Source organism: Rosa rugosa, chromosome 2 (genome assembly GCF_958449725.1).
Source record: "Rosa rugosa chromosome 2, drRosRugo1.1, whole genome shotgun sequence".
Lineage (NCBI taxonomy): Eukaryota > Viridiplantae > Streptophyta > Magnoliopsida > Rosales > Rosaceae > Rosa > Rosa rugosa.
This window is the reverse complement of record NC_084821.1, coordinates 36,926,821-36,940,757: the sequence shown is the minus strand read 5'-3', so window position 1 is coordinate 36,940,757 and position 13,937 is coordinate 36,926,821. Positions and strand designations below refer to the sequence as shown.

The window sequence follows — 13,937 nt, the reverse complement described above, 5'->3', positions numbered from 1 at the left end:
CCACGACCGCATCATGGGCTCCCCTCCGGCGGTCACTTGAACATAGTTATTACACCTCCCGCGGGAAGAAGATCTCGGCCAGCTTGATCTACTTCCAGAGTCTGCCCTATAAGGTGAATTCCTCCACTGGGTCATTGATTAGGACAAGCAAGGGGAAAAGGCCTTGGATTTCAGGCAAATATTTTCACCTAGGTTTTGTGAGATTTTTCAAATTGGAGGAACTAAATTGGAGAATCGATGAGTAACCAGAAGAAAAGGAATTTTTAGATAGAGGCGTTCAGGCACAGAGTGGTGGTGGATCCGAAATACGTCGACAAGACGTGGAAGGTTTTGGAGCATGCTAGTGGCCTCAGCTTTGAAGAGCTTTACATGTTTTTCAATCTCTGGCCACCGGCATGATGATATCAGAGGACGAGGATGAGAGCTTGGCTCCATTCCTCAAAACGGAGGTGCTCTCAGAGGTCTCCAACCAGGTATCTACTTCATCTTTCTCTCAATTTTTTATTTCCCCTAATCTGTTCAGTTTCAAAATCTGATCTTTAGGGTTTGGTTTTCTTCAATTTGTCTTGAATTTGCGTTTTGGATTTTGTGGGGATTGATTGGTTTTAGGGAGCTTGTGATCGGAAACTGCGGAAATGGGGTTGATTTCAGGGATTCTGTGCACAATTAAAAGGGATCCATTTGTGTGTATGGTTGTCGAAACCAGTTATTTAAGTGATACTGGCCTATAAGAAAACTATTTTCTTTTGCAGCGTGATGAAGAGGACATGGTCGATCTTGGTAGAAATTGCCCGGTTGAGTTCAAGGAGTACTATGTCCAAATGCAAGCTACCAAAAGAAGCCAAGCACCTGTTCCTTCACAGGTAATTGGAGTTTCTTAAGCCTTACATTACTTCTTATATGCATAAAGTTGTCTTTCTGTGTGAGATTAGAGAAGAGGCTGCTATTCCATCATGATGGAAAGAACAATTAAAGATCATGTTCTATTTGTTTCTCTTAAAATTTCACTCGCAATGGCTTGTAAATTTGTGATTTTGCTGCTGTTTGTTTGATTTTGTGCTCGGAATTTGATGCTTTTTAAGTCCTTAGAGGTTGTTTGGCAACCGGAAAAATGGTGACTATGATTGTCACGCCCCGAATTTTGAATAAAGAAAATTCAAATCCGAAACGTGAGAACAAACACAAGAAAACACATATAGAAAATTTTTCATTTAAACTAAGCAACAAACAAACTGAACTCACAATGTCAATACCGACTCGTTCTTTAGAGTCACATATTACATTACAGATAGTTTACAAATCAAACTGAATGACAATTCAATAAGTAAACACACCCACCACAACTCACTACCCAGCGGAAGACTTAAAACAAAGAGCACCCTTCCACGTCCACGCCATTGAACGTACACCTTAGCTTTGATAATGATCACTCGATATTCAAACCTGCACAATAAACCCTACACCATAGAATAGTGCACCGGGATTGAACAAAACAAACCCGGTAAGCTTTTCAGCCCGTATGAGTAAACTCAATTAAAGTGACTCACGTCACGCATGCTTATAATTTCTCAATTCATGAGATGAATTAAAGCAACAATATTTAAGATCACAAACACAACCAAACATACAATCACACAAGATAACAATTAGTAATCCCTGCATCGAAAGTTTAGTTCAGGAGATTACAATTAAAGCAAACAATACAAATCATATAAATCCCTGCATAGAGTTTAGTTCAGGAATTTACATTAAAACAAACAATACAAAAAGCGGTAATCCCTGCATATAACTTAGTTTAGGAGATTACATGAAAACAAACAAAAGAATTCATAGTAATCCCTGCATAGAAACTTAGTTCAGGAGATCACATGAAAACAAATAATACAAAAGGCAGTAATCCCTGCATAGAAACTTAGTTCAGGAGATTACCTAAAATTCAACAATAGAATTCATAGAAATCCAAATCTCACGTAAACACAAATGAAAGACCAAAAAAACCTTCCCAGAACTACGACAGACTCGAGCTCAACTGAATCGTAACCTGTCACCTCTGCCGAGGTTCAACCTTACGACCAAACTTCAGACCCTTCGGTCCTCAGAATAGAAATCCAGGTTACCACTGTAACCTTCAAACTTCAGACCCTTCGGTCCTCAGAATAGAAATCCAGGTTACCACTGTAACCTTCAAACTTCAGGTTACCACTGTAACCTTCAAACTTCAGACCACTTGGCCCTCATAATAGAAATCCAGGTTACCACTGTAACCTTTAAACTTCAGACCCTTCGGTCCTCAGAATAAACCCAGGTTTACCACTGAAACCTTCTGACTCGCAATTGTCACATCACAACTCCAAATAACTCTTTCAACAATATAAATCATCAAAAGTCTACATATCACATGCCACACCTTCCAGATATATATATATATTCCACGTAAATATATATATACGTAGTCATCCACGCAAGAATGACCACTAATACCAACTATAGTTTTCCAAATTAAATACTCGAAAATCATTTTATATCAAAACCTTGTTTTAACTTACCCATGAACCGTTGTCGATCAAGTTCATATATTTTAAAACAAATAATTTATTTTGATAATTAATTTCTCATGCTAACAATAAAATATACTAAAATAAAACATAACTAATTTATCAACCGAAACACTGTGAGATTTACTCACCTCCAAATCCTGCTGCGTCTTCTCTAACAGCCAAGATACGATTCACAATCGTCCGCCAACTCAAACCATCAATCACCTAACCAAATCAAGGCCACACTCAATACAACACAAAGCACACAATTCACAAAACACAATTATACGACGATCCAACAGTCGGATCCTCATCCGAGACCATCCAACGTCTTCGGAACACTTCTACGATCAACAAATCAAAACTACAAGTCGATCGGACGGCCAAATCCTCACGGATCGAAAACCGAAACGAATCGAAAACCCTAAAACCCTAACATGCATCAACTTTCTCCAAAATAACCTTATAATATATCAAAACGACCGTATCGATGTGTAGATGCATAAACTGAAAACAGAACACAAAAATATGGTCTGACGCGCCGCCACGCACTGCCACAAGCGACGGGTCAACGGCGGTGGTCAACGACGAGTCAACCACCTCCGATGCAAAAGTCGTCAACTACAAACATGTTCAAAATGAAGAGATGAGCCACCTTCATCCTGGAGCTAAGTGAGATTCGGTCTAGATCGTCCTAGATCAAGCTTGGAAGTTGGATCAATCTTGGACGTCTGATCACGTTTCCAGATTCAACCAGAGCCGTCGAAAGCTTCACACCTTGATCTTTTTCTCCACACACCAAATCGTGATGCAAGGCCTATATGGGGATGATCAGAAGGAAGAGGACATTCCAAAACCGTGAAGAAATCGGCCGGGAAGTCGTCGGAGATCGGAAAACTGGTCGGATCCCGAAAGCATAAACTTTGGGCGCTCCGATCTGCTGTTTCCGGCGAACCACGACTCAAACCACCACCACAAGGTGGCTCACGATGCTGGTCTGAATGTTCCTTGCCTTGTCCCGTCGTCGGAGGTGGCCGGAGGAGAGAGAATGAGTCGGGTCGGGAACCGGGTTTCGTCTAGGGTCGGGTTGTGCGGAGGAGAGAGAACAGAGAGAATTCTGGGGGAGAAAATGAGATTTTCGGAACTTTTGGGATTTATGAAAAAATTCGGAACTTTCTTATATTTATAGAATTTTCCCCAAATTTCAATCGCTCATAACTTTCTGATATGAACTCCGATTTCTGCGTTCCACATGTCCACGAACTTGTATCGACGCGCTCTATGATTTCCGTGAAGGAAGTTTCCACAGAATCCTAACGTATAAAAACTCAACCTTTGTGAACCCCCTAAAACGTGCACTTCGAATAATTATTCGTCCGAAAATAATTCCACTCCACCCTCGAACCACGAAATCGTACAAACGAACACTTTATTAATCCCAGGAAACATTTAGGAATTAATAACAAATTTCCGAGGTCTTACAATGATTGTAGTTTTCCTTCCTTTATTAGCTTTGTGTTTCCTGTTTTTCCAAACATGATTCCCAGTTATGATCCACATGACAGTGAACATGGTCTGAAGTAGAGTTTATACTGTGAGTTTGATTCTTTGATTTGCTCTATTGGTGTTAATCTCTGTTTTGTTTCTCACTGCTTGCATTAGTATTTTGCTTTCTTAATTAGTTACCTACAAGTGGGGCGGTGGCAAGTGTGAACCAAATAGCCTTAAAGATTTGTTTTCATAGCTTGATTGATACATTAGTTCAAAAATTGAGCCAATTCCTATTGTCTTGTATGAGCCAATGTCATACACAGCTGGATTGATTTCTAACTTCAACTACCCTTTGTTTTATGTAGAGTTGGCCAGAGAAAGGAATCTAATTTTCCATTAACTTCTCGTCTTGTATATACAACTTGCTTTCATAAATTTTATTTAAATAACTTCTTTGTCTTGTTGGAGCAAACATGCTTCTAGATTCAGATTATAGTAAATTATACTTGTAGACTATCTCGTTGCAGAAGACTTTTCTAACAAAAGAATTGGACTATATGAATTGGAGGGTTGTGATGACAAGACCACAATACATATTGGATATTGCATTGCAGATTGTTTAATTGGCTTTATGATAGTGATCTATCAGAACAAATGGGTATGTGCTGGCATCATTTTGATCCTCGTATTTACTTTTCCTTCCCCATTTTGCTAAAGGGATAAAGAAGGAAATTGGAGCATTGCAATTAGAAGTATGTCAGGAGCTTGCAGTAGACACTCTTACTTGGTAGCTATTTTTGTAGTTTAATTGCCTTTAGATTGAATATATTTTACTGTCCTGTCAGAAAGTTGCTGAGATAAAGAGAACTGATAAAACCGGAAATGAGGTATGTTCTGTGTTGTATTCGATTATTATCATCAGTCCAGGAATACTCAATGTCTGCAAATTGCTTTTTGTCATACGTAGTTGGTTTGTATATGGTTAAGCCTTTTTCTTTGAATTCTGCAGGCATCAACTAAAATACTGGCCAGGCAGCTAATCAGGCTTAGGCAACAGATAGCTAACTTACAAGGAAGTAGGGCTCAAATGAGAGGAATAGCAACTCATACGCAGGTCGACTGTCAACTCTGTATCTTTATAAAAAAGAATGAAGACTATTCAAAAAAAAGAAAAAAAAAAGAATGAAGAATATGACATCTAGTTATCTATGCATATGTGTACAGATGCATGTATATATTTGTAAATTCTACGGGAAGGATAAAGGGATGAAGGTGGAAAATGATAAATTTGTGATTGGATAGTTCAACAACATCAAACTAGAGGTTCATGTATTTTAGTTGTAGAATAGTAGGGGTGCATGCAGTAATTTGGTCTAGCATCTTGAGAGGCTTGTGATACTTTTGCTATCTGAGTACTAGACTAGGTAATTCTGTGATATCTCAAAATGAGATTCCCTTAAATGCTTTAGTAAATCAAAGACTCTAAAATGCTGAACTAAATGATTTATCTTTGTTTTGTATACAATAGGTGTTGGTAGCTAGTCTCGGGTGAGTAGCAAAGCTTGCAAAGCTAGACTATTGATCCAGATGCAGCTGGAACTACAGAAAGACAGCAAAAAGCTCCTAAAAGGCCTATTAGTACGTATTAGTGCTTGGAAGCTTGCAAAGCTAGACTCCAATGATGCCATGAGAGCGGCAAAACTTGCCAAGCTAGACTCTTTTAAGTAAATTTCTGGATGTATATTGCTAGGAGAGTACTATAAGATCGATGTACTCCTTTTGTGGATAAAAGATTACCTTTGCACAATCCAATTTGGTGCATGATGTGGATTATAACAATTTCTTCTATATATTGATCAATTACTGTTAATTTGGTCATTTTTGATTTGAGTTCCAGCATATATAATGCATTGAATCATTCTATTAGGACAAAAATAACTACAAAAAAATATTGTGGTATGAACACTATTCACAAAAACACAATAAAAACTATCGTCTGACGGCAAAACAGATAACGGATGCTTTGTAAAGAGCGTTGTGTGAATAAAACTCACACAACGGCCATAAAATAAAGCGACCTCTGAATCTCAATCACACAACAGCTGCTAAAGTCGCCAATTTTCTGAAGAACAATCACACAACAGCTAATGCTGTCGACAGACTGCTGGCATGCTGCCGAACTCTTCACACGACGGTTCCCTACAATTGACCTTCATTAGACGGCGCCTCGATATACGACGGTTTAGCTCCATATCAGACTACGGTTTTTAGCCGTCGTATGATTCAATTTTTGTAGTAGTGTGGCGCGAGCTTGTAACAATCTCTTCCCTACAAGAGAGAGACTGCTCACCAAAGGCTATACTAGAACTACTGAATGTTTGCTGTGTCATCACCCCATGGAAGATACCTCAGATCTCTTTTGTAAGTGTCCTCTTGCTTCAAAAATCCTCTCTGCACCTCCTTTCAACTTGCAACATACTTTGCTGCCTAATATGAGTTTGAAAGAATGGATGCTTGAAAGAGTGCAGCAACTAAAGCCTGAGGTCCTTGAGCAATTGTTGATGATTGTGTGGGCTTTATAGAAGAATAGGAACAATGTGTTATGGTCGGGGAAGTTTCAAACTGCTCAAGACTTAGTTCTTAGCTGCTTTGCATGGTTGGAGGATTTCAAGAAAGCGCGAGGCAGCACTGTTCTACCTAAAAGGATGCAGACCAAAAAAATGGAAGCCAGCAAAGTCAGGTTTCAAGTTAAATATTGGTACTGCATTCATTCCAAACCAGAATCATGGTGGAATTGGGAGAGTACTAAGAGACTCGAATGGACAGTTCAAAGCGGCCTTTATGCAGCCGGTGCTGCATACTGCATCTCCAAAGCAGTTTGAGCTGCTAGCCATTCGTGCAGGTTTGGACTTACTTGCCTCTCTTCAAATTCAGAATGTCATCGTTGAGAGTGACTGTATGGAAGCCATCTCTGAAGCTTGCTGTACAGAGTATGCTTTGTTAGCAAATGGAGGCCTAATAGATGATATTAGACATGTTTGGAGTAGACTATATAGATGGAGTGACACTCTGTCATACTCCAAGGGCTTGTAATGCGGTTGCTCACCGCCTAGCAGCATTAGATTTTGAAGCAGTTATAGGGGCAGTATGGTTAGATCATGCTCCTTCTAATATCATTGATGTACTGCAGCACGATTGTGCTCAACTCTTTTGAGTTCCCTCTAAAAGTTCTTTGTTTTGATTCAAAAAATAAAAAAATAAAAAAAAAAATAAAAAAGAAGAAGAAGAAGGAAGAAGTTGAAGAGCTAAACAAGGATCATGGCGAAGAATCAATGGGATGTCATTTTACGATATATATTATGTTTATGAGAGGGAAGAGTAGTATTTCTGACGTTTTATCAATGCATGATAATGTTTCCAAAGCATGAATGCAATTAAATAATCTTTCAAATTATGGAATACAATGTATAGTACATGTAATGAATGAATTAAAAGCATTTAAATTGCATTGAATTTTCTTTCTTTTGTTTTTTGTAGAAATGAGAACTAAAATACACTGGATCGAAGTACCGAACATAGGGACAAGCTCACATGAACTCTTTGTTATTTCTTAATTATACAATATGTTCTTTAACCTTGGCAAGGATATGGAATAGCCACGGCTTTAAGAGGATATTTTCTATGTACAGTTTGACCAGTTTCTTCAGTCATGTCTAAATCCTCCCCTCTTGCACCATCAGGCAATACCCAATCAAACTTGTGAATTAAATTTGCTAAAGCAATCTCTTGAACAGCCATGGCAAACTGAATTCCTGGACAACCCCTCCTACCAGCCCCAAATGGAATAAACTGGAAACCATCGTTCCCTTTATAATCTATGGCATTGTTCATAAATCTTTCTGGTTTAAACTCTTCTGGTTCTTTGTATGACTTGGGATCCCTTCCAATCTGCCATGCATTAACAAGTACTTGTGTGCCGGACAAAATGTTGTAACCGTTTATCTTTGCATCTTGGGTAGCAATCCTGGGCAATAGTAATGGAACTGGAGGATGCAAGCGAAGAGACTCCTTGATCACTGCCTTCAAATAGGGGATTTCAACCAAATTATCCTCTGTTATTATGTCTTTTTTGTTTCCGACTATTCTCCTTACCTCACTTTGCAATTTCTTCATAACACTTGGATGCTTGAAAAGTTCAGACATCGTCCACTCTAAAGTTCCAAATGTAGTATCGGTGCCAGCCACGAATATATCCTACAAGAATAATATTTATGTAGTCATTAATTTTGATTAGTCAAATTAAATTATACAAATTAATTAATGAAATAATTGTCCTATCATCAACACCAACTTAACATATTACTGTGTTGTAATGAATAAAATACAAATCACATATACGAATATATATATATTATATATATATATATTCTATCCAGGGCGAAGCTTCGCTTTGAAATTAAAGTGCGTATTTAGAGTTTAGGGTCACTTTTTGGTCGCATATCCACATCTCGACCGTTCAGTTTTCAGGTGCTAATGTATAGATCATCTCTGCAAATTTTCAGTCAAATTAATTGATGATCGTTAAGGTATCTAACTCGCTTAAACCAATGGATGAACTGAATCTGTCCAACCTGAACAGTACTAGCTTTAAGGCAGTTATCAATGCCTTAACGATAATCAATTTGACTGAAAATTTACAGAGATGATCTATACATTAGTATCTAAAAACTGAACGGTCAAGATGTAGATATGAGACCGAAAAGTGACCCTAAACTCTAAATGCACACTTTAATTTCAAAGCAAAGCTTTGCTCTGGATAAAATCTATATATATATATATATATATATATATATATATATATAGTCAATCATGCTTATTTAAGAGTAGTTTTAAAGCACCACAGGAAAGAGGAGAATTATTCTACGGTCTCAGACTACTAAGTGGCACTACCATGTGGTGGTCTAAATCAAAAACATTACTCGAATTTCTTGGGGACCATGAGGGGGTGAAAAAAAAAAGATAAATTAAATTAAGAGACCAATCAGAAACAAACACAAATCGTATGGGCCAATCGGACCACCACGTGTACTATGGTCCGGGACCACCTAATAATTTTCCAAAGAGACAAATAGATCTTAGCTATAAAATTATAAGAACTCAAAACTATGCATTTATTCTCAGCATTTAGATTCACATCTCTTTCAATATCTCAAAAATTATCTCTTAGTTGATCCATCAGCTTTGTATGTATGCTAAAGAAAGTTTGACAAGCTAGGTTACAAGTGATGAGACAAAATTAAACCAGATAAATAGTCTTTTTTTTTTTTTTTTTTTTGTATGCGATAGAGAAAGAGTAGTTACGTACCAAGATGATAGCCTTTATGCTAACTCTATCGATGGGAAGACCGACTGTGTTTTCTTTTTGAACCGAAAGCAAAACATCCACTAAATCCTTATGGCCATCATCCTCGTCTCCTTCAGAACCCTTTGAACTGTCCATATGCTCTTGAACAACCATATCCAGAAATTCATCGAACCGTTTAGCCAGACTGTCTAGTTTAGCGTCCAAGCCATTAACACGGCTAACCCAAGCAAGCCATGGAATATAGTCACCGATATTTACACGCCCCATTAACTCTGTGAACTCTACAGAAAGCCCCATAAACATCCTCCCTCGACCTTCCCCGCGATCACTGTATTTCCTCCCCAAAGCTACTCTACAGATGACGTCATTAGTAAGCCTCAGAAACATTTCGCTTAGATTCAAAACAGAGGACAACGAGGCTGATGAAGATGAAGATGGAGTACAAGACTGCTTGATGCTGTTGATCATAGACTCCGTTTCTTCTTCTCTCACATAACGAAAAGATCGAACCCTAGAGTTGCTCAAGAGGTTCAAGACACATATACTCTTAAGCCGCCTCCAGTACTCACCATACGGTGCTGTCGCAACGTCCTTGCAATTGTAGAGAAGCTTCTTGAAAAAGGCCATCTTGGGTCTGTCGGAGAATGAAAGGTCGTGGGTTTTCATGATCTCGCAAGCAGCCTCGGCCGACGAGACAATAAGGACCGGCATGCTTCCGAAATGGAGCAGCATGAGAGGGCCATGGATTTGAGCTAGGGCTTGAAGTGAACGATGAGGGTGTAAACCCAGTTGGTGAAGGTTTCCCATCACAGGAAGCTTTTGTGGAGAAGGTGGTACTGATGAGCTTTTTGAGGAATACCATTTGTATAAGAGGACGAAGAAAATGGCCAGAAGTATTAGCTGCATGCAAAAATGCTGCAACAAGCTTGAGGATCTTGCAACAAGCATTTGCTGGAGATCTAACATCTTGTTCTTATTCTCTGTAGCTCTATGCTTGGATAAGAAATGTTTGTGCGTAGGGTGGTGCACATTATATGACGGAGTCTGTCCCTCTTTTTTTTTTTTTTTTTTGGGTAAGGCAGACATCTATTAACCAGTTATTCGTGGCGTGTGCCCCTTTCTATTTTTCTTTTTTGTGGAAGGGCTTTACTTATGACTAACTTGTCAGCAAGATGTATGTACGTTTTGATATTTTCATGGGTGCCTTTATACCAAACATCGGCAAGAGTTTGTTCTTTGATTAAAATTTTTTTTTTTATTATTTTTTTTTTCGATGAAATAGTGATCGACATAGAATGTTTGGTTTGAGGGAACTTTTGCCTAACACTTCGTTATCAAAGGTTCATCACTTTTAATTTATCTTTACAAGGGATGCTATCATCGACGAAAATTTCGTCGGCATATGGTCTGTACTCCTTTTGTCATACGTAGTTGGTTTGTATATGGTTAAGCCTTTTTCTTTGAATTCTGCAGGCATCAACTAAAATACTGGCCAGGCAGCTAATCAGGCTTAGGCAACAGATAGCTAACTTACAAGGAAGTAAGGCTCAAATGATAGGAATAGCAACTCATACGCAGGTCGACTGTCAACTCTGTATCTTTATAAAAAAGAATGAAGAATATGACATCTAGTTATCTATGCATATGTGTACAGATGCATGTATATATTTGTAAATTCTAAGGGAAGGATAAAGGGATGAAGGTGGAAAATGATTAATTTGTGATTGGATAGTGTTGTGTTTTAAATTATTACTCGCAAGCGCACGAATCGATTGTAGTATAGTTAGTGCAAGCACGAGGTCGTTCCAACAAGGATTGAAACTTGGATTGATTCTAACTCAAATAACCAATTGAACACAAAAATAAACAAACATTGGGGAAGATTGTGATGATTGAAATTATAACTAAACAACTAAGAATAGAAACAAAAGAATTGAGAGAAGGGTTTTTTTAGAAGAGGTTGAAAAATATGAGAGTTGAATGCTAAGACTTTGAATCCACCACCTAGTACTTCTACTCTATTGCTAGCTGACAACCATTGAATTCCCTAGATTTTATGCTAATGATTCCCGTACATAAGCCTTATTGATCCCGGACATATGCCAAAGTTCTTCTAACTTATGAATTCCAACTTATTGATTCTGTATAGAACTCACGTAGCCAAACTATAATTCACTCCACTTAATGATCAAGTTCAAGCAAACATGTTCAACTCCATTAAGCAAAAGAGAACTAGGAAATCATGCAAACAAGAATATCGACTATGATCAAGCACTTGTATCCTTAATTCACAACTCTTTAATCACAAGATTAATTATCTTTTGGCACCCTAGAAAACATCTACTCATTGATCAAGCATCATGTTCTCTAACCAAATAACTCATAAACAAAACCTAGGTCTTATTGATCCCGAGCAAAGATTTTGAATAAAAGTTCTATTGAAATTCAATAGCAAACCAACTAAACAAATAGAATAGTCATACTAGGGGCTTCATCTCAGCCCTAGCTTAGGAATTTAGCACAAAGAAACAATAAAAATAACTAAGAAAAACATAGTGAAGGAGGAATAAAGATGGAGGTGACTCCTCTTGCTCTTGTTGCGTCCTAATCTGCTCTCCAAGCCGCCTCTTGTCTCTAGACGTCCTCTTTTTCTGCCTTGTATGTCTCTTTTTAATTCCTACTTGACTTGGGCTTCTTAAGTCCTGCTAGTCCAACTTGGAATAGATTTCTTCTCTCCAAAGAAACACAAGGTTATTATAGTCAACGCAAGAAATTACTCTAAATATCTCAGACACGTTCATTCTTGTTCCATTCGAGTGCTAAGATCAACGGAATTGGGCCTCACAAGTCAGATTCCGAAAATATACGCAAAATCCGTCAGAATCTGCCTTCCCGAACTAGGTTCACTTAAATCATCATAACTTCCTCCAGAAGAATGCGAATCCACTTCCGTAAAATTCCTCAGAAAGCTAACATCCGTATCTTTCCAATGGTATATGGCTCGCCTGCTAATTCCTTGTGAGAAGGTACAGTTTAATCCTCAAAGTTGACGCACAGCAGAGACAATTCTGGACACTCAGGATAGCAAGCACCCTTTCAATCCTACGTTTGACTTTAAGCTCCAAATCATTCTTTTCTCCAATTTAACCTACAAAACACAAAGACAAAGTAAATGACTCAAAGATGACAAGTTCTAAACCTAGAATCCTACATTTAAGGGTACAAAAATGTATGAAATTATGAATCTATCAGATAGTTCAACAACATCAAACTAGAGGTTCATGTATTTTAGTTGTAGAATAGTAGGGGTGCAGTAATTTGGTCTAGCATCTTGAGAGGCTTGTGATACTTTTGCTATCTGAGTACTAGACTAGGTAATTCTGTGATATCTCAAAATGAGAGATTCCCTTAAATGCTTTAGTAAATCAAAGACTCTAAAATGCTGAACTAAATGATTTCTCTGTGTTTTGTATACAATAGGTGTTGGTAGTCTTGGGTGAGCAGCAAAGCTAGCAAAGCTAGACTATTGATCCAAATGCAGCTGGAACTATAGAAAGACTGCAAAAAGCTCCTTCGTATTAGTGCTTGGAAGCTTGCAAAGCTAGACTCCAATGATGCCATGAGAGCGGCAAAACTTGCCAAGCTAGACTCTTTTAAGTAAATTTCTGGATGTATATTGCTAGGAGAGTACTATTAGATGTACTCCTTTTGGGGATAAAAGATTACCTTTGCACAATCCAATTTGGTGCATGATGTGGATTATAACAATTTCTTCTATATATTGATCAATTACTGTTAATTTGGTCATTTTTTATTCCAATTCCAGCATATATAATGCATTGAATCATTCTATTAGGACAAAAATAACTACAAAAATATATTGTCATATGAACACTATTCACAAAAACACAATAAAAACTGTCGTCTGACGGCAAAACAGATAACGGATGCTTTGTAAAGAGCGTTGTGTGAATAAAACTCACACAACGGCCATAAAATAAAGCGACCTCTGAATCTCAATCACACAACAGCTGCTAAAGTCACCCGTTGTCTGAAGAACAATCGCACAACAGCTAATGCTGTCGACAGGCTGCTGGCATGCTGCTGAGCCCTTCACACGACAGTTCCCTACAATCGGCCTTCATCAGACGGCACTTCGATATACGACGGTTTAGCTCCATATTAGACGACGGTTTTTTGCCGTAGTCTGATTCAATTTTTGTAGTAGTGATGAGATTTAATATTTAAGATTTAAAGCCTCAATCCTACGTGTCATGACATGTAAGAAAAATACAATCAATTCCACATAATATATGTTGTCACATCATAATCTTCCAACACCAACTTTATCCTTTTTTTTTATGGGACACCAACTTTATCCTTTTATATTTCTTTTTATAATTTACGGTGTGGATTACTGACATTAATGAATTTAATTAAGTGACAAAAAAAAAACTTAGTGTTTAAGTAAATCCAAATTGTGTCTGGCCCAAACTCTAGGCTACTTGACCTAGTGGTAATAGGGTTTTAATTAGAGATAATCT

At 37.9% G+C, this 13,937-nt stretch overlaps 1 protein-coding gene and 1 long non-coding RNA gene across 4 annotated transcripts; one reads left to right on the top strand and one right to left on the bottom strand.

The window, feature by feature from the left end:
- Positions 1–4,023: 4,023 nt before the first annotated feature.
- On the top strand, positions 4,024–12,921 carry LOC133732797 (uncharacterized). 3 transcript variants are annotated; one of them, XR_009857325.1, is made up of 3 exons: positions 4,024–4,915; positions 5,038–5,351; positions 12,671–12,921. It is a non-coding gene; the product is annotated as an uncharacterized LOC133732797 (long non-coding RNA). The 3 variants fall into 3 exon arrangements; XR_009857323.1 differs by lacking the exon at positions 12,671–12,921 and adding an exon at positions 5,557–5,898 and having other exon boundaries at positions 5,038–5,142; XR_009857324.1 differs by lacking the exon at positions 12,671–12,921 and adding an exon at positions 5,557–5,898 and having other exon boundaries at positions 5,038–5,452.
- On the bottom strand, positions 7,532–10,606 carry LOC133733415 (cytochrome P450 736A117-like). Its single transcript, XM_062161040.1, has 2 exons — positions 9,394–10,606; positions 7,532–8,282 (listed from the first exon to the last, which is right to left on the bottom strand). The coding sequence occupies exons 1-2, from the start codon at positions 10,477–10,479 to the stop codon at positions 7,659–7,661; spliced, it is 1,710 nt and encodes a 569-aa protein (XP_062017024.1). The 5' UTR covers positions 10,480–10,606; the 3' UTR covers positions 7,532–7,658.
- Positions 12,922–13,937: the final 1,016 nt, after the last annotated feature.

What these genes read in the sequence shown, in the direction of transcription:
- LOC133733415 (XM_062161040.1), bottom strand. Translation starts at nt 10,479, where the DNA reads ATGTCTGCCTTACCCAAAAAAAAAAAAAAAAAAGAGGGACAGACTCCG. An exon ending in GCATAAAGGCTATCATCTTG is followed by an intron (nt 8,283 to 9,393) that starts GTACGTAACTAC and finishes TTATTCTTGTAG; the next exon opens with GATATATTCGTGGCTGGCAC.